Below are 27,500 nucleotides of genomic sequence, written 5' to 3' on the forward strand. Positions count from 1 at the left end.
TCTGAGCTCCGCGCTTCCTCTTCTTATCCTGCTGTCCATCCTGCCCCTTTCTACCTCCGGACTGCACCGCCGGGCTCCCCGGAATCTCATGCCCACACTGACCGCCTGCAATGGTGAAACGGATGGAGCGATCGACCGGTTTCTCAGCCAAAATGATGTCGGTGACCTTGCTCCCTCCTCGGCCACTGCAGCCCGGCTTCCCCTGCAGAGTACACAGGAGGTCTTCTTCCGCTCCACAGCCCTGGGACTCCCGACACCCCCCACGGCCCTCTACTTATGCAGAGATTATTCCAGACACAGCGGAGCAAGGTGAGCCTGCAATTCCCCCTGCTGAGCCCACACTGACACAGATAATGTCTGCTATTCAAGACTGCAAAGCTACACTGACTGCACGGATAGACACCATAATATCAACTTTTCTCTATTGAAACATGATGTCTAAAATTTGCGTGATGGTACAGGGGCTACTGAAGATCCAATTAGTACTGTGGAAGACACCATCACCCCTCTTACTGTCACAGTGCGGGAAACTTCCAGTAAGTTAATGGCACTTCGCACTAAAGTAGATGATTTTGAAAATAGTTCCCGCTAGAGCTGCACGATTAATCGTAACAGAATCGAGATCGCGATTCACTCCCCCTGACGATCTTAACATGACACTTGCTCAATTCTTTACAAATCTATGAGGGAGCAGCTGTCAAAAAAAAAAAAAAAAGCCTCCCGCAAAAGCCTATCAGCATTAGTCTCCCACTGAACTGTAAACACAAATGGATTACATTGTATCTTTTCTTTCCCTCTGCTGGAGGAAGGAAGTTTAACCTCTTAAATACTAAACCTTTTTCCTACACTTGTTGCTTGCAAGTTAAATCAGTTTATTTTTCCTAGAAAAGTAGTTAGAACCCTCAAACATTTATATATTTTTTTTTTAGCAGAGACCCTGCAGAATAAAATGGGGATTGTTGTAAATTTTTATGTCACACTGTATTTGCGCAGCAGTCTTTCAAACGCAATTAATACACTTTAATGAATAAAAAAAAAAAAAAATAAATAAAACAAAAACGTAAAGTTATCCCAATTTTTTTTATAATGTAAAAGATGTTACACAGAGAATCGTGATCTTTATTCCAAGCAAAAAAAATCGTGATTCTCATTTTGGCCAGAATCGTGCAGCTCTAGTTCCCGCCTAAATAAAAGTTTTTGTGGGACCAACCGGAGCAATCCCTACTTACCTGGATGAAAGACACTGGGCCACAATGTCATCCCACCCTTCTTCTCCTTCGAGTGCATCATACTCCCCCCTCGCCCTCCTCCAGCGGGCGCCCCACCACAACCCCCAATTGCATGCATTCTTCATTTTCAAGACTAGGTGGCTATTTTGCAAGCTGCACGACTGAAAGGAGAATTGCACTACAACAGCCAGGTCATCCGCATATTCCCAGACTTCTCGGCCGAGGTACAAAAACAAAAGAGCTTCCTTTACCTCTGTTAAAGCTAGACTACGAGCTCAAGACATACCATACTCCATGCTATACCCGGCAAAACGTAGTCATCCATGCTAGCAAATCCCACTTCTTCACTTCACCTGCTGATGCTTCCTCCTGTTTGGACAAAACTTCGGTGGCTTGCAACATTCTTGCAGGCGCTAAACATTGAGAATCCTGCTGTTACTACCCTATGTATCGTTTTGACTTTCCTACAGATTCAGTTTATCTCTGGGAAACATTTAACCCCAAGTCAGTTGTTTCTACATTATCCTGTTTATCCTCCTTATCCCGCTGGGGATGATCCTCCTGCGAAATGTACAGTCACCCGGTCCATTGTCACTGCTGTGGTCATCGTATCCGATATCCTAGGGGCCGGTATGCTCAGGGGGCTGTGGCGTACTTTTCTGGTGGATTCGGGAGTATTACACCTCAGATGTTCTTCCCGAAGAGGATCACACATGATGTTCCATTCTTCAACCCTGTTTTAACCCCCTACCTGGTTATGATGCTCGCATCATAGGGTTTACTGACTATTGTTTTTTCTTGTTTGGGTCATAGGCTGTCTATATTTGGGATGGATGAGCAGGGTGGGTGGGTGGGTTGGGATCTTAACATGCCATTATTTTTGTTTCTTATGGTATTTTAGTTTTTCAAGCCTGTTAAATATTGTTTTTCAGTAAGTGGATGAATAAACCAATGCGCTAACCGGAATAGGAATACAAATCAGAGATTATATATATATATATATATATATATATATATATATATATATATATATATATATATATATATATATATATATAAATATATAAATAAAACCCCCATGTCCTTTCAGGCTCACATCCAATCCCTGTTCAAATCATGCCGCCTTAACCTCTGCAACATCGATAGAATACGGGCCTTTTTAACCAACGAAACCACCAAGCTTTTAATTCACGCCCTGGTTATCGCTCGCCTCGACTACTGCAACTCCCTCCTTATTAGATTACCTTTACATAGATTATCCCCCCTTCATTACATAATGAATTCTGCTGCAAGACTTATCCACCTTACCAACCGTTCAGTGTCCTCCACCCCTCTCTGCCAATCCCTTCACTGGCTTCCACTCACCCAACGAATAAAATTCAAAGTGCTAACAATAGTTTATTGCCATCCACAACTCTGCCCCCAGCTACATCACTAACCTGATCTCAAAATATCAACCAAGCCGCTCTCTTCGGTCCTCCCAAGACCTCCTGCTCTCTAGCTCCCTTCTCACCTTTTCCCATGCTCGCCTCCAGGATTTCTCCAGAGCTTCTCCCATTCTTTGGAACTCTCTACCCCAATCTGTCCGACTGTCCCCTAATCTATCCATCTCTAGACGATCCCTGAAAACCCTTCTCTTTAAAAGAAGCCTATCTGGCTACTAACTAATACACTGTTTCACTTTCTCCATCAGCTTATCCCCCACAACTATTAACTTTTGTATCAACTGACCCTCCCTTTTAGATTGTAAGCTCTAACAAGCAGGGTCCTCTGATTCCTCTTGTTCCAAATTGTATTGTAACTGTAATGTCTGCCTTCATTTTGTTAAGCGCTGCACAAACTGTTGGCGATATATAAATCCTGTATAATATTAATAATAATAATAATAATAATAATAATAATAATAACCCGGCTGACGTCACTTCCGGTTTTTCGGCAAAAACTGGAAGTTCCTAATACTGAAGCCAGACGCAGTTTGGAGACCCCGCTGGTCTCTTTTCTACACTACATTGTGATTTTAAATGCAAGTTGTCTATTTTATTAAAGTATTATTTTAATCTTACTACACTATGGAGCCCTAATTCTTTTCCCTCTACGAGCTGCTGTGGATGATCCAGTAATACATGGGAATGTATTGTATGGAGGCTATTATCCCTACTATAAGGCTTATTACCATCAATGAGAAGGATTTCATCTATGTTCCTGTTTGATTAATCTGAAAGCATTATTTATTCCCAGTGAAGTGAGCGGCCATTGCACTCATAGGTGGTTGTTTACTCGGTGGATTTCCTGACACATGGAAAACACCTTTTTTTTTTCTTTTTTTCACCTTTAATGATTATCATGATTTTTATTGGACTGTATTGACCCAATTTTTACCTACTTTTTGGTTTCTTATTGGAACCTCTGGACTATCTTGCTCTACACCGAGTGCATTTCATTTATGTTTTTTTTGAAGATTGCACATTTCATTCTAATTTTATTATATACCTTTATTATTCTTGATTATATATGCACCTTCACTTATCCACTTTGGAGTGGGTACTTGCACATATTATCACACCTATGTTATTTATGTGATTTTGATTTTACTTACTTTTTATGCGATTTTAGCGCCAATTTATAATACATTATATTTGTTTTTCAGTTCCTTCCAATATGTCTTCTCTACTATAATCGCTCAGTTATGCTGGAAATGGAATGTTGGATGCCCTACGGGTATCAGACATTCGTTCATATGTCTTATGACCTATTAATATGGCTAATCGTTTGAAGATTCTTTCATGGAATGTTAGAGGATTGAACTCAGCTCGCAAACAGTCCCTGGTCTTCTCATTTCTTAAGAAACACAAACCATACATAGTTTGTCTGAAGGAGACCCATTTGTGTGGTGCTGATCCGGAAGGTCCAGTGGATGCTGACAAGGGAGTTGAAGGCAGAAGCAACCCAGGGAAAAAAACAAACAGTGTCTGTGAGTACCGGGAAGCTTGCAAGGGGTCTGCCCAGGAAGGGGACCACTCCAGTAGAATGTCAGTGGACAGGAGTTCAGCACACACAGTGAGCGAGAGAAAGGGTGTGCCAAGTTAGACCCTGAAGAGTAACCTAAACAGGAGTTCAGTTTCTTCATCTTCACTTCAGTGGCAGAGTGAAGCAGCGGCCTTGCCACACACACACACACACACACACACACTACAATTAATTGTCCTCAGGATTGTGCATATTTCTTGTTGGAGTATCCCACTCATCCCTCCTCCCATCCCAATTTCAAATAAAAAACCCAAAAAACCAAATTCCCTGGACTGTTCATTGACTGAGCCAAGGATTTAAAGTGACAGGTTTAACACACTGTTTATGATGGCAGCGTGGCCAAACCATGAGAAAGGGGATTTTTCCCATTTTCGGAGGTCATCTGAGATGGAGTGGAGGATGGGTAGATAATTTTTACCGTACAAGTCTGAGAGGTGGCTTGGTAGCTTAATACCCAAGTACGTAATTGCATTGGGTTGCCATTGAAAAGAAATTGTTCTTTACAATGTGTAACGGTTTCATCTGGTACAGATGTTTTTAAGAAGGCTGTGAATACTTATGCACATGTGATTTTTTTTGTTTATTTTTAATAAATTTGTAAAGATATCAAATAAACCTCTTTTACATTATCATTATGGGGAATGGTTTATAGAATTATGATGGAAAATCATGAATTTAATCAGTTTTGGAAAAAGGCTGTAACATAACAAAATGTTGAAAAAGTGAAGCTCAGTGAATACTTTCTGGATGCACTGTATATTGGACCAAGGGGCCTTCTCAGGAGCCCCTCTGTCTTGTAATATACAGGCATACCCCGTTTTAAGTACACTCACTTTACATACACTCGCGAGTACAGACACAGCCTGGTTAGCTTGGCATGGCACTACTCCTGGTTTTTAACATTGGCGTCTATCGGATATCTTGGTCAGCTTGACATGGCACTACTCCCAAACCATAAGTGACAGGGATACCAAACTTAGAAAGCACCGAGAGGGGACCCAGGACTACAACATATCCTATTTGTGGCCGGCCAGCTTGCGTAGGTTATCTACCATGTTATAGTCCTAGATCCCCTTAACATGCTCCCCAAGCTTGGTGTCCTTGTCACTTATGGTTTGGGAGCAGTGCCATGTCAAGCTAATCAAGATTTCCTATGGAGCTAGTGTATTTACATGCATTGAGAAATGAAAAAAGGTAATGTACTTAAAAGTGGGGTATGCCTGTATGTGTGAGTGGTGCCTTCAGAATCTGCATTTCTCCCCATGTATGGCTTCTATGTAGATTTCTGATGTGGCACTTCCCACCACCAATTCAGTAAACACTTACAGGAATGAGTAGTGTACAGGTCAAGAAGAACATATTACATGCTCATCTATACTGAGAAGTGCCATGTGTATTTCTCAGGGCTCTAGTGGCGCATCTGGTTGACAGCAAGAAGTACAACATACTCTGCAATTTAAGGTGATAGAAAAACAAGTATTCAGAAAGCAATTTCCTATTTGATCATACCACTGCAATGTCTGATTGATCGGTGGGTGCACCTTGGACAGTCAACAACAGTGCAGAATTCCTTATACCCATGACACGCCAGTGTCCAGAGCTGCCAGCGTTGTTAGGCCATGAGAAGAGTTTGGACAACCAGCCGCAGAGAGAAAAAGAGTGAGGGATGAGTTGGGGCTCTGCGGTCACTTGACCACACACAAACACTTAAACGAGTACTCAGAAAATGTAAGCAGAAAGGAGAAGAGCAGAGGGGGAGCAATGCCTAACACATAAGTTATTCCTTTCCTTCAACTTTAATCAAGTTCTCCAACCACGAGGAGAAAGTACAGGTTCACTTTAAAAACTGATAAATTACACATTCAAAAACCAGCAACTCTTGTCTGAGAGAAATTAACTTTTTTGATGAATAACTGAAGTATAATAACTGAATATCTATTAGCATAAAAAAAACAAAAAACAAACAATCAAATATCCATTTGAAATAAAGAAAACACAAAAATGTTGAATGCTTATGACACATAAGAAACATTAGTAAAGACCCTTACCAGGACTCCTTTTCCTTCTTCAGGATTGGGGTATTTCACTGTAGGAAACTCTGGGTCTGGATCTTTTTGCTCTTGGACAGCAAGTGGAGGACTGAAACTGAAAGCCTGGAATGCTGATTGCACAAAATCGTGGCCAACGCCATGCACAGATGTGTGCACAAATTTTAGCTCGGAGCACTTGTTAATGTCTCTGCAAGAAAGGAAAGTGTCATTCACACACAGTTACAAATGTGTTAAATCTGAGAAAAGCATATAGCTTCCAACACAAAAGGAAAAATAAATCAGCAGACCGTGAAATATCTTATTTTTCCACAAACAGAAAATAGGAGCAGTAGACACAGTCAAAGACCCCCCACTGGTTCTCTGGAATTGGCTCAATGTGCTGGAAAGCAGCACACATGCAAGAAGTAAATGCACAGAAACGGAGGCAATGAGGGCTATTCCGAGGCCCAGATATCATTCGAGATGCTTTTAAAAAAGCTACAAAACTGGTGATTTCCAATGCATCAATTCAGCAACAGCAGTGGAGTTTCAGCTCTCCAAGTAGCATACAGTGCCGGATCTTCAGAGCTCCGAGTCGGAGCTGGGGGCTCCCAAGCACATGTGCGGGAGTGACGTCAACGTGGCTCTGGCCATGCATACAGCCGGAGCCAGCAAACCTGGAAGAAAGGCCGGGGGAAGATGGAAGCCCTATCAGCGGTGACAGCGTGTCCCTGGAGGGCTTCATTCGAAGGTAAATACTAGTCCATAATGCAAAAAGGGGCAATGATCCGATTTCCACCAAAACACTCCTCCATCCCAAAATATATGTACAAAAGAGAAATTGGCCCACGGGACTTTGTGTGAGGTACGTGTTGGTGGCTGGGAAAAAAATTGACTTATACAGTCGATAAAAGCAATATTGTAATTTTATTGCATAATATGCACAGGTTGTAGGAACAAATGATAACATGTGCTCAATGGCGCATGCTGTAGCTCAAAGGCTATATGTAGAAAAATATAAACAACACAGGCATATGAAGATAACATGTTGGCATAAAACTTGGTGTAACCACTCATAGACAGGCATAACATGATAAGATAACATGACAGTTGAATATAACATCGTGATCTGACGCGTTTCGGGAGCAATCTCCCTTCTTCAGAGATCAGTATATTCAATGTGTATCTAAAAAAAGAACATTGTAGTTTAAATATGCAATATTGTTATGATTTATAGAATTGAGAAATTTCCATCAAAGGATGGAAACTAGATGGAGTGTATAATACTCACAACTCAATAGGACTTAGATGGAATGATTGGGATTCTCGTGTGACAGCGGCGCATTGTGTCTGACCCGGGAGCTGAAGGATCCCATAGTGGCAGCCAGAAATGCGGGTCCCTGGTAGGTGGGTGGTGAGTGTGGAAAACCAGAAAGAGAAACAGAAGCACCTTGCCACCTGTCATGTAAAAAATTATAATAGTGGTAAGGGGGTAGCCATTGCTTGCAATTAAATATATCAGACATGGTGTGCATGAGGTAGAAGGATTTAGTGTGGGAGAAGGAAGGAAATCCCATGTGAAACAAAATATGTGCTGAAAAGCAGTAGGTGAAGGAAAGTGAAGGTGGGGATGTGAAGCAGTTGAGCTGAAGGGGGTGAAAAGAGACAAGGGGTTGATAGGAGGGAATAAGTGAAAAGATAACTCAGTGACTGACCTACCAATTGGATCCGAAGCCGACAGCACGGATGGGATCCTAGCGTCATGCAGCGGGCATAGAGAGATCAATCAGGGCAGCAGCGTCTGTGATCTCGTGGAGGAGAGGAACGCTGGAGAGCGGACCTCTCCGACCCGCAGATGTAACAGCACGTGATCAGCGCGGTGACGTCTTTTCACCCCCTTCAGCTCAACTGCTTCACATCCCCACCTTCACTTTCCTTCACCTACTGCTTTTCAGCACATATTTTGTTTCACATGGGATTTCCTTCCTTCTCCCACACTAAATCCTTCTACCTCATGCACACCATGTCTGATATATTTAATTGCAAGCAATGGCTACCCCCTTACCACTATTATAATTTTTTACATGACAGGTGGCAAGGTGCTTCTGTTTCTCTTTCTGGTTTTCCACACTCACCACCCACCTACCAGGGACCCGCATTTCTGGCTGCCACTATGGGATCCTTCAGCTCCCGGGTCAGACACAATGCGCCGCTGTCACACGAGAATCCCAATCATTCCATCTAAGTCCTATTGAGTTGTGAGTATTATACACTCCATCTAGTTTCCATCCTTTGATGGAAATTTCTCAATTCTATAAATCATAACAATATTGCATATTTAAACTACAATGTTCTTTTTTTAGATACACATTGAATATACTGATCTCTGAAGAAGGGAGATTGCTCCCGAAACGCGTCAGATCACGATGTTATATTCAACTGTCATGTTATCTTATGTTATGCCTGTCTATGAGTGGTTACACCAAGTTTTATGCCAACATGTTATCTTCATATGCCTGTGTTGTTTATATTTTTCTACATATAGCCTTTGAGCTACAGCATGCGCCATTGAGCACATGTTATCATTTGTTCCTACAACCTGTGCATATTATGCAATAAAATTACAATATTGCTTTTATCGACTGTATAAGTCAATTTTTTTCCCAGCCACCAACACGTACCTCACACAAAGTCCCATGGGCCAATTTCTCTTTTGTACATAGTCCATAATGCAAGTTCCTTACAGGGGAAAATTTTTTTTTTTTTTACTGTCGCAATTTACAACCACTTTAATAACAAATCATAAAAAATTTGGACACTTCTTTACCAGGCAATGTTATGTTCACAAGACTTCCCCCCCCCCCCCCCCAAAGTGAACACAAATAACACAGCTCATGCGTTCCACCTACAGAAAAACACAGTAAAACAAAAATAATGTATTCCCAATAGAAGGCAGCATTAATAATCTAATTTTCTGCTCTATTTAAAACACTAGAAAAATTCTGTTCATGCCCCTTATGCATAGGGTTGGTCTTGGCACTCTGGACACTTGCCTGAGGTCTATAGTCACCTTATGTCTTTTATTGAGGCCCAACTAACAGTAATGTAAATAATTACTTTTTTGCTCACCTGTGGAAGCAGTGCTTCTGTAAATCAGAAAAGTAATCCTTATTAATAGACTGGAATGGATCTTTTAGAAGTGAGTTGCCGTCAATAAGAGAGTCCTCCCAGGCCTGTGGCCACGGCTCTAGGTTCTCTTCAATAGACTGAGCGATACCCGCGTCATGTGGTGGAATGATCTGTGCACCATTCTCCCAGTACACCTTCAACATGAAGGACATAGAACATGGTGAATAGCTCCGCTGACTTGCAAAACTTAGTTCAGAAAACAGAAACAAATGGCTGCATTATGGTTAACATGTACACATAAATAACAAGTAAAATAAGCTAAACGGGCCATACACAACATCATACTATTTTTTCCATAACCGATTCCTCCATCAATGCTATAAGCCGAGAATGGACAAAAACTGGCCACTGTGGCTATTGTATTCGGACGCTGAAACCAGTTCCTGTTGGAATACCTGAACAGTGGCTGCATCTGATAGAAACACTGTGCAGTTTGCAAAAGATTTGCTTACTTTAAAGCTGTAGTACATTTTCCCCAAAGAAAAAAATAAAAAATGAAGAAACAATCTCCCTGCAAGGTAATATCATAATGAATAATGGATCGCATACGAGCACATTATGAGAGACTGAACCACTGACAAGGCTTCCATCTTCACCCGGTCCTCCTTCCGGGTTTACAGGCCGGGCCAATTGAACCCGTACACCATTTAGGAGATATTCCAGTGAGCAGCAGCCAGTGATGTCACGGGCACACGTGCTCAGAAGGAACATCATTTTCGTTTTACCTATAGGGAAGCTTTATAATAAGCTTACCTGTAGGTAAAAGTAGCAAAAAATAGTTTACTACCACTTTGAGGGACCGTGAACACTAGAACGTAGTGCAGAAAACCCACACGCCGTGCACATTTCCTGCACCCCATTTAAAGATTCCTAGTGTGAACCAGAACTAAATTCCATATCTGCAGGCCATGAACGGCACCCCAAAGCCTTTCCGAAAAACTCCAATAGTAAGAGCTCATTTCCATCCCGCCTAGACACTTGCAAACTTGTCCCCACTATCAAAGGGGCTAAGCTCCCTCATTTAAAGCCCAAACATAATAGAAAAATAGTGCAGCGCAATCCTAGTGGTAAATTCATAAATCATAAAGTAAATCATGCAGAGTCCCAATGTTATTAGGTGTCCATATAAGCAGGTAGAATCTCCAGTGTAAAGTGGTCCTATGGCAATTCCATAAGGTGCTTGTCTCCACGAGTGCTCATGCAAACCCACCACCTGTTCACACTGCCGCTCACCTCAACAAAGAGACCCTACAGGGTCAACCAGCATGTCATCTCAAAATAAAAGCGCATCCTCACACTTTCTTCCTTAACTACTTGCCGACTGCGCACAGTATATTTACTACGGCAGTCAGCCCCGGCCAGGCAGAGTGACGTAGGTCTAAGTCGCTCGCCTGTCACCGGGTTTTGAGCCAATAGCGGGCGAGCGCGCGCCCGCCTCGGCTCGTTCACAGAGGAGTGCGGGCGTGTGACCGGCGGACCCGATGTCCGCCGGTCACACTACGATCGTCGGTACAGCGGGAGAAAGGCGGGCGGCTTATGTAAACAAGCTGCCTGTCATTCTCCCCTGTGTAAAAATGGAGATCAGACGGTTCTACTATGTAGAACCGTTGATCTCTGTTTTTACAATAGTAGACCTGTCCCACTACAGTTAGAAACACGCCCCTAGGACACACTTAACCCCTCCCTGTCCAATACAGTTAACCCCTTCCCTGCCAGTGTCCTTCCCTGCCAGTGTCAAAAAAAAAAAAAAAAAAAAAAAAAAAAAAAAAAAAAAAAAATCGCAGATCGCCGCCATTACTCGTTAAAAAAAAAAAAAAAAAAACAACAAAAATGACAAAAATCTTTCCCTTTGTTAGTAAACGCGATAACTTTTGCGCAAACCAATCAAAATACGCTTTTTGCGATTTTTTTTACCAAACCTATGTAGCATAAAACAAATTGGCCGAAAAAGTTAAAAAAAAAATGTAGATTTTTACATTTTTTTGGGGGGGAATTTCATATAAAAAAAAGTGAAAAATATTGTTATTTTTGCAAAATTTACGCTCTTTTTTTGTTTATAGCGCATGATCAAAAAAAAAAAAAAAAATCGCACAGGTGATCAAATACCACCAAAAGAAAGCTCTGCTTGTGGGAAGAAAAGGACGTGAAATTCGTTTAGGTACAGTGTTGCACGACCGCGCAATTGTCTGTTAAAGTCACGCAGTAAAAAAATCTCAAAAAACCCCCTGGTCATGAAGGGGGTAAAATCTTCCAGGGCTTAAGTGGTTAAGCGTTGTCAATGATTACACCTCCGATGCACTGTCAGCTCAACAAACAATGTTACCAGTATGTGTAGGAGAAAAGAAAGAACGATCTAATGCTCTCTGTATGCAGTATAGCAATCTTTAATCCATAATGATAAACAACTCACATTTGTGAAGAAAATACAGCGCATATCTGCAGAGTTTGCGAGCGGGCGTGCATCAGATCCACCAACCCGGAAGAGTGAGAGACGGCCGCTTGAAAGCCCAAACATGCACAGTGTGCTCTCCCTTTTCAAGCAAGCAGCATTGCTTAGTTCAGCCAATGGAGAGGTATAAAGTGTAATATTTAAAAGAGGGGCAAGCAAGGGGGGAAAATAAGGCTGGGAAATGCTGCCAACAAAAGTTCGAATACTGGTCATAAACTCATGCAATTTTAGAAGCTTTTAACCACAGTGATCAGCAGCACCTTATATCAATTGCTTGTGGTTTTAAACAATGAATTAAAACCTTGTGCTAGAAATTCGTGAAATTACTACAATGCCAGTTGAAATGCATTTTAATGAAATCTCCAACTCAGTTTGGAACATTAGCTTGCTCAAATCCTAGGAACACAGGTGACATTACTATGGATCTTTCAACAACATGCAATGGTGTTATTAATGAAAGCATGATAGAAATCTTCCAAAAAGAAGGGTCAACTGTATGACCAGCAGAGGTAAAGAAATGAAGCTTGATCAAAGCTAAAAGTTTATTTACGGGTGCTAATTAACAACATAATAGAGCAACATGATGGGTAGTTCTCTGGATCTTCCTCAATAAATAAACTCAATATTTACAACTTACCTTGTAACCATTGTCTTGCTTTGGATTGTGGGAGGCAGTAACCATAATTCCAGCACAAAGATTGAGATGTGTCAATGTATATGGCTAGAAGACAAAAATTAAGCAACCAATATTTCTGACACTGAACAACATATACACAGAAGCTAATAAAGTATTACACACACAAAAAAAAAAAAAAAAAAAAAGAAGAAAGGAGGGGAAAGCATTTACTCAACCCTTGAATGTAGAACAAAATTTGCTTTCATAGCTGGGACACAAAGTAATGGTAATTCCCCTCATTGGCTATCATTAAAAGATTTCTCTGCCCCTCCCGTATCAATCATATCTGGTTTGATTTTCTATTACTTTGTGTTCTGGTGATGAAGGTCAGCAGAACAAACCAAGAAGGCGAGTCTTGCCACCAGGAATACAGATGGAATTACCTATTCTCTACTCTATCCAAAAATAAGAAATGGGTTTAAAGTAAATGTATAGAGTAAGGGAGGGTTACCCTTGTCAGTTTATTTTTTGCCATCTGTGTACCATTAGAGTTTTACCTTCAATTCCTGTCCCAGAGCCAAAGGACATCCCTGCAAATTAAGGGAATTCCTTGGGGACCCCCAGATCACCCGAACTAGTGTCCCCATTGGAAAATTTCACCTCTCATTTCCTGGGGACAACCTAAAATTTGGGGTTTTCTTTTACTTTCAAGGACAATGGTAAACATGACAAATAGAGAGGGGGAACCTCCCTAAAGGGGGCACAGACAGCAATAAAAACCTAATCAGTGATCTAATCCATCTCCACTCTATCCAAAACTATAAAAAAGAGTTTGGGCTTTAGTTCTACTTTAAGCCTTAGATATGCTTTACTCCATGACCCCTCAGCTCTTTTCCTCTCCGCTCATTGTTGCTTTAGGCAGTGGCTGATCTCATAAGGCAGCACAGCTGACTCCAAAATGTCTGTACACAGGTTTAACCACTTGCTGTCCACGCTATACCTGAAAAACGGCTACAGCGCAGCCAGCCAGTTCTGGGAGGGTGTCATATGACATCCTCCCGTCAAAGTGCCCCACTGCGGGCGCACTCTGATCGCTGTGTCCTTGTGACACAGCTGATCACAGATCGGGGTAAAGAGCCAATCAGCAGCTATTTACCATGTGATCGGCTATGTCCAATCACAGCAGATCACGATGTAAACACAAACCGGTTACCCGCATTCCTTTCCTCATGCTGTCAGCGTGAGGAAAGGAGAGCCAATAACTGGCTTGTGTAAAAGGGACATTTACATTGATAATCAGGGCAATGATCAGGGCAGTCCCAACAGTGCTGCCAATCAAGGCCTAGCAGTGACCATCAGCGCCCTCCAGTGCAGCTTTATCAGTGAAGTATACCATTTTGCAAAACTTTATAACAAAACTATGAAAAACGCTTCTAAATTTTGTCTTTTTTATTTTTTCCATTAAACAAAAAAAAAACGTCAAGCAGTGATTAAATGAGGGCTTGGTACAGACAGTATCACATATACACACGCAAACAGGTCTGATTTAATAAAACTGGAGAGTGCAACATCTGGTGCAGCTGTGGATGGTAGCCAGATTCTAACTTCAGCTTGTTCAATAAAGCTTTGACAAAAACAAATAAAAAAAAAAAAAAAAAAAAAAAAAGGAAGCTGATTGGTTTCTATGCAGCGCTGCACCAGATTTTGCACACTCCAGTTTAACCACTTCTGGACCGGGCCTTTTTCTGACACTTGTTGCTTACAAGGTAAAATCAGTTTTTGTTGCTAGAACAATACTTAGAACTCCCAAACAAACACACACACACATACATATACATATATACATATATATATATATATACATATATATATATATATATATATATATATATATATATATATATATATATATATATATATATATATATATATATATATATATATATATATATATATATATATATTTATTTTTATTTATTTTTTTAAGCAGAGACCCTAGAGAATAAAATGGAGATCGTTGCAATATTTTTTTATCACAATGTATTTGCGCAGCAGTCTTACAAACACAATTTATTTGGGAAAAATTCACTTTTTTTAATTCAAAAATAAGAAAACAGTAAAGTTAGCCCAATTTTTTCTATAACGTGAAAGATAATGTTACGCTGAGTAAATAGATACCCAACATGTCATGCTTCAAAATTGCGCACGCTCATGGAATGGCGACAAACATTGGTGCTTAAAAAGCCCATAGGCGACACTTTAAAAATTTCTAGGGCTCAAATGATTGCTCTCGCTCTTAACAATCGCAGCGATACCTCACATGTGGTTTGAACACCGTTTACATATGTGGACACAACTTGCGTATGCGTTTGCTTCTGCGCGCGAGCTAACGGGGACAGGGCGTTTTAATTTTTTTTTTTTATCTTTTAATTTTTACTTTTTTTTTTGATCACTTTTATTCCTATTACAAGGAATGTAAACATCCCTTGTAATAGAAATAGGCATGAAAGAAAAACAAATACAGAGGCACCTCTAAATGCAGACTGTAAATGCACTTTTTAAAGGTAAGTAGCAAGCTACAAAAAAAAAAAAACAAAAAAAAACAAAAAAAAAAAAAAAAAAAAAAAAACTCACATTTTCCATGAGTATAGAAAGCCTTACGTCAACTGATGAGGTGTCCCTCCACGGCATCCAAGCAGGGGGGCCTTTAGCTGGTGCAGCAACCTTCTCCCCCCTGTTTGAATATTGCCGGCATTCGAGAAGGAAAGATGGAGACTAGACAGAATTGAGGGCTGGAATGCAACGTGGACCGCAAATCCTGCGGCAGGGACGTCATCCACTCGCGTCGTGTTTTGGAGCATGCGCCGTGAAGGCCTCCAAGTCCCAATGCACAGGACGCCGTGGAGGGACTCCTCATCAATTGACTAAGGCTTTCTATACTCATGGAAAATGTGAGTTTTTTTATGTAGCTTGCTACTTACCATTAAAAAGTGCATCTATAGTCTGCATTTAGAGGCACCTCTGTATTTGTTTTTCTTTCATGTACTGGGGAAAAAAAAAAAAAAAAAAAAAAATCGCTTCAGCAATTGCTGATAACTGCCTAAACTTGTGGACTTATTCATTGATGGTGCTCCCAATAATATTTTGGACACTAAAAGCTTATAAGGACTCTATTCACTGTGTTTTTGAACTAGCGCCGATTCATCTTACCTGTGTTATTATAGAAAGAAACATGACAGGAACTCTTTAATGTGAGATCTGTGGTCAAAAAAAGACCTCAGATCTCACATCTACACTAAAAAAGAAAAAAAAAAATGGACTCTTTAAATCCATTACTAGGGAGTGAGGTATGATGTCGCTCCGGTCCTCCAAGGCCATAGAATCGAGCGTAGGCCATCTTGCCCTCACTAGACTTCCTGCCTGAGAGGAGAGCGGACTGGATCGTTTTCCCCACTACCAGCGGGTCCCGTAAGGGGGGAAAACGACCGGGAAGCGGAAACCCCTAACCCCACATCGGTCTGTCACAGACCCCAGTCCTTTCCTCTGGGAGAAATGGCATGCGATTCGGGCAGGAATCACACTACATTCCTGCTCAAATTGCATGCATTTGCGCCTATTTGTTTTTGTACTGACGCAAATTGCATTGCACTGCAAAGTATCGGTACTCGGTATGGGCCAGTACTTGACCGAAAGTATCGGTACTCGTAGATATATAAAAAAAAAAAAAAAAAAAAAAAAGTTATTAGTGACGCCCTGGTTTAAACCTCTTCAAAGTGAGGAAAATAGTCACTGGAACAATTCCAATGTTCCCATTGAAAGATTTCACCTCTTCCTTTTCTCCCACGTTTATTCTCGGTGGTCACCAGAACAAAATAAGATGTTTAATGTTCCCAGTGAGGACTCATACAGCAAGAAAAACCTGCCGAATGTTCATGATGGGATATCAGATTTATTAGGCTTCGCTGGCTGCATTTCAGGCACTGAAAATGGGATGAGTATGAGAGCAGTCACACTTTTCAAACAAGTCAAAGTGGTTAAAAACCTCAAAACGTGAAATATGAACAAAGCATATCCCTCTATAGTGTGTACTTGTCTCAATTAAGAGCACCAAGCGTAATTTCTGTCTGCTGCTTCCTTCCTCTGCTATCAGCATGAATCACTTCTGACAGGTTTTCCTGACACCAAGAGAAAAATGGTGACAGGGAGGGAGCTCCAGCTGATTGAGAGCCTCAGCTCTGATTCTGTGTGCTGTATGAAGGGGGGGGTGTCCCTTCCCTTCAATTAGCTTTTAGAGCTCTCCACACTGAGCTCTGCAGAGAGTAACTGCAGCTCTCCGCCCCCTTTTTTTTCTGAATGCTTAGAAAAGCTTGATAAATTCTACATTTTGAACAGATGTAGAGGAGAGGACTACAGATAAACATGTAAAACGTATGTAGGAGGGTTTGTTTCATCTCTGTGCATGACCTGAGGCCAGTCACTTCACTGGGTACAGTGGGTAAAGAAAATAATTACCCACCTTTAAAATAATTGCATTTTGCAGCCTGAAATCAAGACAGACCAGGTTATGTATTGTCCAACTGTATTTTCATAGTGCAACTTACAACATCCAAGTGAAAAGATATAACACCAACATGTCAGAAAGAAAAAAACAAAAAAAAAAAAAAAAGAATCAAAAGCAGAAATCAGGGAGTTGGTAAATGGATGACCCCCTTGTGTCAATATTTTGTTGAACCACCTTTTGCTTTAAAGCTGTTGGAAAAAATCTCCACTAAATTTGAACATCTAAACTTTGCAATATTTGCCCACTCTTTGCAGAAGAACTGCTCAACATCAGTTAACATTTGATGGTGACCATTTGTGGACTTCAGTCTTCAAGCCATTCCACAGATTTTTAATGGGGGGTTTCACAGATTTTTAATGGGGTTTCACACACTCCGTCGGACGGAGTCAGTTTTTCTCAGCGGGGGATCGATCCGCCGATCCCACGCTGAGCAGGAGAATGACAGCTGTTCTCCGCGCTGTGTGCGGAGACACAGCTGTCAGTTCCCCATGCATCTCTATGGGGGAAATCGGATGGGAACGGACCGTCCGTCCGTTCTCATCCGATCCGCTGGGACGGATGGAAAATAGGGTTTCCATCCGTCCAGATTTGACGGATCGGATGTCAGCGGACATGTCTCCGCTGACATCCGATACCTCATAGGGATGCATGGGGGGACCGTTCAGATCCGCCAAAAAAAAGGGACAGGCGGATCTGAACGGTCCGCCTGTGTGAAAGAGCCCCAAGTCTGGGCTCAGACTAGGCCATGCAAGAACATTCACCTTTTTCTCCTTCAACCACTGTGTGGTCATTTTTGCTGTGTGCTTTGGGACATTGCCATGTTGGAAGGTAAACCTTGTTCCTATTGACAACTTTCAGGCAGAGGGCAGCAGATTTTCCTCAAGAATATGACATTTTTCCCTATCCATTTGCTTCTATCCTGACAAGTGCTCCAGTACCCGCTGAAGAGAAACACCCCCATAACAGGATATTATCACCTCCATGCTTTACTGTAGGAATGTTTTTTTTGGATGGTGAGCTGTATTGGATTTCCATCAGGGATATCATTTGGTGTTGAGGCCAAATAATCCAATTTTAGTCTCATCTGACCATAACACCTTTTTACTGTGGCCTCAAAATCTAAAGTTGCATTTTGGCAAAGTTTAGTCATGTCTGCATGTGACCTTTGTTTACGAGTGGCTTTTTTCTTGCAACCGTCCCAAACAAGGCACATTTGTGGAGAATTTGTGATACTGTTGTCACATGCACACAATGACTACTCTGTCATAAATTCCTGCAACTGCTTCAGAGTTGTGCTCGGCCTCTTGGTAGCCTCTCTGACCAGTTTCCTCCTGACTCTTTCATCCAGTGTGGGGCGACGTCCTGATCCAGGGAGGGTCTGTTTTGTACCAAATACCTTCCAATTCTTAATAAGAGAATTCACTGTGCTTCTAGGCATTGATAAAGCCTTTGAATTTTTTTTGTATCCATTTCCTGACTTATGCCTGTCCACAACTTTATCCCGGACATCTTTTGACGGTGCCTTGCCATCCATAGTGGATGGTTTGCTTCAGTTGCACTATCAGGGACTGAAATGTTCCAGGAAAGCACTTTTCATGCTGAGCTACTCAAAATGACCACAGCTGGTCACAGCTAAAGATCAAATGGCTTTATGTGCCACTGAGCAAGTGATTAGCTGCACCCAATTGAGTGTACAAGTCATTTTGAGGTCTGGTTGATCCTTTTTCTAACTAAATGGTTCTATTTTTAAATTTTTATTATTTTCTGACATGCTGGCGTTATATCTTTCACTAGGATGTTATAAGTTGCACGGTGTAACTACAGCTGGATAAAACAAAAACTGTGTCTGTCTTCATGTCAGGCTGCAAAGCAAACAAAATGTGTTCATTTTAAAAAGGGGGCTGATTGTTTTCTATACCCACTGTATATGTAAGGGTTTACAACCACTTTAAAAAGGAAGCACTTCTATTTCTCCCAACCTTTTATGGCCACCATGTAGTGTGGTCGACCAAACATAAAACCTGTTAAAATGATTTAATCCAATTGAACATAATACTCACTTAATAGAGGAGAACAGAACCTTTGAATAAATAATTGAGCCCCCTACCTTAACATATGCATTATGTATCTGTTCATACAGTATTTTGTGATTTTCAGTAAAAGTACAAAAATAAATATTATTTTGGTTTTTGACCATTGGCACAGATCTAGTAATAAAAAAAAAAAAAAAAGTCTTCTTTACTGGGTACTTGTTACCCCGGACAGAGTTTTGCTAGAATGGTCCACATTAAAAAGTCAAACAGAATCACTGAAATAAATACTTACAACAAAAGGTGTTGGTGTGATACTGGAGAAGAGGTACACGGGGACACCTTGACTGATGAAGGCTGTAGCAGCAAGTTTTGCAAACCTAAGAAAGAAAAATTATTTAGTCAAGTGTGCTGCGCTGCTTTATAAAAAGAGATAATTGTTTCTTTAAAAAAAAAAAAAAATCGTTTTGATAACACATTCATACTTTAGCTTTCATATCTTTAGTGCCAGTGCGTACTTATTGTAATAAAACACAGATTATTCTTGGTAAGGACCATATGCACATGAAGGTTTACATACCGAATGAGCAATTTATCTATGCTTTATACCTGCATTTGAAAATACAATAAAAACAGGACTCAAACTGCGAGTTTTAGTTTGGTAAATTGTGTGTGCTAAAGCCTCGTACACACGCAACAATTATTGGCCGTGAATTTTCGGCCAACGTCCGATCTGCCGATTGTCAGCTTGTTAGTATGATGCTTCAGACAACCGACTGCGACTTTTCAGCTGAAAAAAATCTGGTGTGCAGGCTATAAAATTTTTGTTGGCCGTCAACAGAACGGCCGATTGTTCGTCAGTCAGTACAGATTTCGGCAGACAAAAATCAGATGAGCAAGTCTGGGCATGCTCAGAGAAGAAAAAACACACGGAAAGTAAACCATCACATGACATCACTTCTGAAGTTGGTTATTGTTGGCCGAAAAAATTTGTGTGCAGTCTAGAGCACATTTCAACCAACACAACAACACTGGACAAAAGACGGCCTATCGGTCGGCCAACAATCGTTGCGTGTGTACAAGGCTTTACTATATATATATATATATATATATATATATATATATATATATATATATATATATAGAGATATGTGTGTGTGGGTGTGTGTCTCCCAGTGCTACAGTGAGAATGGGAAGTTCATCCAGCTCATTCTGGGTCTTTATTGTTCTAATCTCGTCTCTAAAAACGCCACTCGGTCCTGAGAAGACATCGGTAGCTGGTGGAACAAAGCTTCTGATCATGTGATGATTGACAGCCAATCACAGTGGTCAGATGAGCTCCAGGCAGGAAGAGGTAACTCAATTTGGGCAATGGAGTATCTATTGATGTTACAAGGATTAACGAGGATGGGAGGATGGTTACAGAGGACACTGAAAAAGCAACCGTGCTGAATGCTTATTTCTCGTCAGTCTTTACACAGGAAACGGAGGGGTACACTGACCATGACTGAATGGTTAGTAGTAATACATAGGACTTGCCACTATGGCTAACAGAGGGTGAAATCAGGGAAAGGCTGGATAAACTCAACACAAACAAATCACCAGGCCCGGATGGCGTACATCCGAGAGTACTCAAGGAACTCAGTAAGGTTATATCCAGACCACTGTTCCTGATCTTTGCGGACAGTATTAGGACAGGAGATGTACCAGGGGAGTGGAGGAAAGCTAACGTGATTCCGATATTCAAAAAGGGTCAGAGGCATATACCGGGAAATTATAGGCCTGTCAGTCTGACATCAGTAGTATGTAAACTTCTGGAGGGGATGATAAGGGACTATATCGTAGAGTTTGCTAAGGACAACAGCATCATCAGTAGTAACCAGCACGGGTTTACAAATTGGCGTTCTTGTCAAACCAATCTCTTAACATTCTATGAGGAGGTGAGCTGTAAGCTAGATAGGGGCAGACCAGTGGATGTGGTGTACCTAGATTTTGCTAAGGCGTTTGATACAGTTCCCCATAAGCGCTTAATTTATAAAATAAGGTCTGCAGGTATCGACAGCAGGGTTTGCTCTTGGATATGGAACTGGCTAAAAGGGCGTGTCCAAAGGGTGGTAATAAACAGCGCATACTCAGACTGGTCTGAGGTAGTAAGCGGGGTCCCCCAAGGCTCAGTCCTAGGACCAACCTTGTTCAATTTATTCATTTACCTAACATTAACCTAACAAGATGAAGCAACCTAAAAAGCCTAATGGTTCGCATACGGCTAACCAGCCAGGCCATTGGAATAACAATGACATGGGACCAGGAGGGGGTCCGTGGATGGGACCCCATTGGCGAGGTTTCGAGGGAGGTAAACAGGGACCTTACCGAAATTTCGGCCCTCAATGGAGGCCCCATCCCCAGGGTCAACACTCTGCTTATGGGTATGACCAAAATCCCCAATGGAGGCAGGGACCACCCAATTACAGATACAACCAGCCATGGGCAAACCCAGACTATGGCCGTGACGATTGTGGAGAATATGAAGAGGCCCCTTATGGTAATGACCAACGTCAGGGTGGTCAGTATTATAATGTACCAACTAGGAACCAATTCTTCCCGTTAAGGGATAGTGTATGCCCAGAGGATGAGGGATCTTCTGGTTCTCAAACATCCCAACCTCGTAAGGCTGTGGATACTGGTGCTCCTCTCCCGGGTACGCAACAATTAGGCCAAAGCTACCCGGGATGGGGTTTTCCCAGGGTAAATCAAGGCACCAAAAGACAGGCAGACCAAAACGAGGAACCAGAGGAGGGAGAAGGATCCAACTCAAAAAAAGTAAGGATGTAGCAGGAGTTGGTATCTTTAACCTAAGTAAGGCTGTCTTGTCTGAACCCGAGAAAAGGATTCTAGACAAGGGTCTGAAATTTGCACCCCCTAGGGCCCTCAATAAATTTGAAACCTACATGGATGTGCACAAATTTATCAGGAGGGTTAATATTAAGCGTTATATGGCTAACAATCCCATTAAAGAAAATCGCTCAACACCAGAGTTTCATCACTCAGGGTTGGCGAACGCTTCTTTATTTAACCCTCCGGGATCTTTGGCCCCTTCAATCAAGGTCTTTAGGGACATTGTACTTAGAGACCTTGAGTCTATGAAAGTGCACAAATGTAAATTAAATAAAGATCTGCAGGAGGGACTTGATTCCTTATGTAAGAATAGGGAACTAGTCATCAGACCCGCGGATAAAGGTGGAGCTATAGTCGTCCTGGATAGATGCGATTATTTGCAGGAGATGCACCGTATCCTAGATGATGGCTCCACCTATTCCGTCCTATCAAAGGACCCTAAAGGTCTCTATAAACGAGAACTGGCGAGTATTGTAGACAGGGGACGTCAACTCAACATTCTTAACAAGGAGTCATCTTTTCTTGTGCCGAAATGTCCGCGTACCCCTGTCATATATTACTTGCCTAAGATCCATAAAAGTCTGACTTCCCCCCCGGGACGTCCCATCGTCAGTGGCATCGACTCTGTGACGTCCCGGGTGGGGAAATACATTGACTTTTACTTGCAACCTCTAGTACAAAGGATGCCTTCCTATATTCGGGATACTAGGCAGGTTATCAATACTCTTTCCAACTTCACTCCCACTAGAGGCATGTGGATGGTGACGGCAGATGCGTCGTCACTATATACAATTATTCCCCATGAGTTGGGTCTGGATGCAGTCAACATGTATCTGAATAGGGAATCGGGCCTACCCAATCTACAGATTTCATTTATTATGGAACTGTTAATGTTTGCAACCAAGCATAATTATTTTTGGTTTGGTGGATTGTTCTACCGACAGGATACTGGGGTTGCAATGGGCGCCAAATATGCCCCGTCCTTGGCCAATTTGTTTATGGCCCAATGGGAGGAGGATGTCATCTATGGCCACAGCAGACCACAGTTGGTGCTGTGGGCCAGGTATATAGATGATATCCTCCTCCTGTGGGATGGTCAAGAGTCAGATTTGATTGATTTTCTTGAATCCTTAAATAATAACACCAGAGGTATTCATTTAAATTATGAGATAAGCCAGAACAGTATCACCTTTTTGGACTTGTCAATCTCGATTTCTAATGGCAGGTTCAGTACAAAGACACATTTTAAAGCCACCGACAGGAACTCGTACATCCCGGTGGACAGTTGTCACCATGAGTCCTGGTTGAAGGCGGTCCCTAAGGGGCAATTTATGCGTCTACGACGCAATTGTTCGGAACATGGTGAGTTCCTGTCTCAGGCACAGGTCCTCACAGAGAGGTTCCTGGAGAAGGGCTATGATCACGGTACTTTAACTGAGTCCTTGGAGACGGTGAGCAGGATGGACAGATCTGATTTGTTGAGGCCTAGTGTTCGGGAGGGAGTTGTTGATGTTAATGCCTGTCCATCTTTCATCACAACCTTCTCCAACCAACACATGGGTATTAAAAAAATCATTCAGCGTCATTGGCACATCCTGCAGAATGATCCCGTTTTGAAAAATATAGTGGTAGAAAAACCACGTGTTATTTTCAAAGGGACACCCAACCTTCGTGACCTGGTTGCTCCTAATATTATTGAGCCTCCGGTTAAACAACCTACGTTTTTAGAACAACTGAAGGGGTTCTATAAATGCAATAGATGCCAGGTTTGTCGATTGAATTGCATTAGAAAAAAAGAACACAAAAGAATTTGTTTCTACTAGCAATGGTAAAACTTTTAAAATAAGCCCTTTTGTTTCTTGCACGACCACTGGGGTGGTATATCTGCTCCAGTGCCCGTGCGGGTTACAATATATAGGGCGGACCAAGCGCCCTTTGAGTGTCCGACTCAATGAGCATATTGCTAACATTCACAAGGGTTTTGATAGGCACTCGGTCTCTAAACATTTCTTGACAGCCCATAACAAAGATCCCAGGAATATATTATTTTTGGGGATCGATAAATTTACCCCCAAGTGGAGGGGTGAGCCCCTAATACGGAGTATTTCCAGGATGGAGATGTCCTGGATCCATAAGGTCAGAACATATAAGCCCTATGGGCTTAATGTTGATATTGATGTCAACGCCTTTATTGATACAGCTTAGCGACCAAGGGATTTGATATGTTGGGCCTATCCCCTTTTTAGGGCAGTGACATCTTTTTAATTTTTATTTCTTAATTCATTTGAATTTTATCAAACTAGATGCTAATATATTTTTGTACTTAATTATGTTTTAATCATTTATCTGAAGAGGGCTATACCTTATTGGTGCGAGTTGGTTCTGGGAACACCTGTAATTACCATTAGGTGGTTCTATTGGACCCACATTTATATAATTATCAATTTTGATTTACTGAGGATCGTGTGATTATGAAATTTGGCCTCTGTCAAATGCCTATGGTGGTCTGTGGCAGCCTATGGTTTCCACATGACTTAGAACATTGATTTAAGATGTCGCCTATGCTTGTCAGCAGATGGCGCTATTCATTTAATTTGATTATAAAACCTCATTTAGCTTTTTGCTTTTCGAGTTAATTTCTGTTATTTAGGTTTTCTTTGTATTATTTAATTAATTTTATATAATATAGTATGTACGGCAGCAACCTCTCCAGTGATTGGCGTGGCAGCTGTCCTTTCCTTGTCTCTTCCCTGATCCAATATGGCGGTTTGAGCTGCTCAGGTGGATCACATGAGGGACTTGTCCTTTGTATATAAGCGGTGGCGTCAGCGCGCCGCCCGTACCTTGAAAACGTCACATTTGACGAAACGTGCGTCGGTCGCGGCGTGCTGACGTCACCTGCTTGTGGGAACGAGTGTCTATCAGGACGGGCGGAGGAGCCGACCGGCCGGCGGCTCGCCTATAACCTTGCTGGAATTATCCTTTATGTTGTAAGTTGCTGTCTTTTTTACTATTAAAGTGTCTGTGGTAATGCACTATGTAGTGCTTTGTTTTTTCTATACCATACGATACACGATCGAGTCAGCCCTAGAATCTCTCCTGGTGACACCTGTTCTAAGGATTGGCTTCTGGGGAGAGTGGCTTAACCCAACACATTCTGGGAGAATTTGATATTTGGAGGGACCATCAGAGCTATCGGCTCCGGAGACGGGACGACAGACTGTGTGGCTCTCACTTATATACAATCTGGTAAGAGGCAGTGTTATCGGGAGAGGTCTCTGTGTGTCACTTCCTTTTCAGACTGTGTGGCCCTCACTTATCTTTAATCTGGTAAGAGGCAGTGATATCGGGAGAGGTCTCTGTGTGTCACTTTCATTTTTAACCATCACCTTAATTATTGAACATCTGGTGAGGACTTGGGACCTAAGGTTACTGGTGCTTTCCACTATTAGCCATCTGGTGACGGTGTGCACTCCTCTTGGTGACGAAATAGCATTCAACAGTATTACGCTATGTACTGTCTATTTTTTCTTTGCATATGATCATTATTTGTGGTTGAGAGGACTAATTGATCACACCGACCGAAGGCTGAGCGTTTTGATCTGACTTGAGTATTGGGCAAACTCTATTCTGCATTCTGGTAAGGAGAATTGAATGTTGGTTTAATCATCTGCCACTGGAATCGTTTGTTTTGGACTGTGCCTTTCATTTGGATACGGACTTGTCACCAATGTTGGACTATCATTAGTGTGCTTCATCTTACATTTATCTGTGGATGTAGTACCCATTAGCGCAACTTAGCCCTTACATATACCCATTTTTGCTTGTCACAATTTAAGTTGCTGCTGTGTTATCTAGTATTTAGCGCAGTTATATCTTTCTTTTATTCATAAACAGCATTGAGGACGGGATCAGTAGTTCAATATCAGTTTTTGCAGATGACACAAAATTAGGCAGGGCAATAACAGAACAGCATGAAGCAGATATCCTACAGAATGACCTGGACAAAATAACGGAGTGGGCAACGACTTGGCAAATGAGGTTTAACGTGGAGAAGTGTAAGGTTTTGCACTTGGGGACTAGCAACATAAAAGCACCATACACGTTAGGAGGGGAACCCCTGGGAGAATCAAAAATGGAGAAGGATCTGGGAGTCTTGGTGGATGATAGACTAGGCAACAGCATGCAATGTCAAGCGGCAGCTGCAAAGGCTAGCAGAATATTAGCATGCATAAAGAAAGGGATGTATTCCAGAGATAAGACCATAATCCTTCCACTTTATAAAACTCTGGTCTGACCGCATCTGAAGTATTCTGTCCAGTTCTGGTCACCAGTCCTCAGAAGGGATGTGTTGGAGCTGGAGAGGGTCCAGAGAAGGGCAACTAAACTAATTTGGGGATTGGAGGACCTTGATTATGAGGAGCGTCTGCAATCGCTTGATTTATTCTCCCTGGAGAAGAGACGCCTGAGGGGGGACATGATAGCAATTTTTAAATATCTCAATGGGGATCTAGGCTTAGAAAAAAAGCTGTTCAGTCGCAGGGATTGCATGAGGACTCGGGGGCATACAATGCGATTAGAGGAGAAGCGTTTTAACCTCAGGCAACGCGGGGTGTTCTTTACTGTTAGGGCTACAAGATTGTGGAATTCTCTACCACAAGAGGTGGTTTCTGCGGGTAGTATGGTGGCTTTCAAAAGACTACTAGATGTACATCTCAAGGATCAGAACATTCAGGGGTATGCGAGAGGATTACAGCCACATACACCTACACAAGTTGAACTGGATGGACTATTGTCTTTATTCAACCTCACGTACTATGCAACTATGTTAAGGTTAACGTGGATGCTGTTCAGTGTATGGGCTCCAACAATTATGGACTGCGGTTGCTAATCAGTGAAAAACTGACCATGGTGGGTGCTCTGTCAAAAATACAATGTCCCGGTGGAACAGGGTTATTATATTCTTCTGTCCACCTTGTTTGTGTAGATGGAGGAATGTTAGTTTTTGTTTGTTCAGCCAACTGGCTGAATGAAAATAAATAAATAACGGTGTATGGCAAGCTGTAGAATAGGACCAGATTTACCTCTTACTGCTTCCTGCACTTGCTGGGTGAGCTCGAGCATCATAGCCAATAACAACACCCCTTTCCTTCAGATCACTGATATTCTTTTCAAGGTATCGACAGAATCCCTTTAAACAAAGCATTTCTTTATTAGTTACAGTGTATAAACATTACAAATACATACAGTGTATCCGGAAAGTATTTACAGTGCTCCACTTTTTCCACATTTTCCTTATGTTACAGCCTTATTCCAAAATAGATTAAATTCATTATTTTCCTCAAAATTCTACAAACAATACACCATAATTACAATGTAAAAGAAGTTTGTTTGAAATATTTTTTTTTTTTTTTTTAATAAATTAAATCCCATGTACATAAGTATTCACAGCCTTTGCCATGACACTCAAAAAC

At 41.7% G+C, this 27,500-nt stretch overlaps 1 protein-coding gene across 1 annotated transcript in view; it reads right to left on the reverse strand.

Annotated features, from left to right (window-relative positions):
* The window catches only part of PGM2 (phosphoglucomutase 2), a 93,478-nt gene that overhangs the window by 46,815 nt on the left and 19,163 nt on the right, over window positions 1–27,500 (reverse strand). The window contains exons 3-7 of the mRNA XM_082252801.1: window positions 27,111–27,217; window positions 19,427–19,511; window positions 12,562–12,645; window positions 9,416–9,609; window positions 6,305–6,494 (exon numbers count right to left, since the gene is read on the reverse strand). Of these exons, the coding sequence (XP_082108927.1) occupies window positions 6,305–6,494; window positions 9,416–9,609; window positions 12,562–12,645; window positions 19,427–19,511; window positions 27,111–27,217 (660 nt within the window). The remainder of the gene's footprint in view (window positions 1–6,304; window positions 6,495–9,415; window positions 9,610–12,561; window positions 12,646–19,426; window positions 19,512–27,110; window positions 27,218–27,500) is intronic.

Source organism: Pelophylax lessonae (genome assembly GCF_965119305.1).
Source record: "Pelophylax lessonae genome assembly, chromosome: 1".
In the NCBI taxonomy this organism is placed as follows: Eukaryota; Metazoa; Chordata; class Amphibia; order Anura; family Ranidae; genus Pelophylax; species Pelophylax lessonae.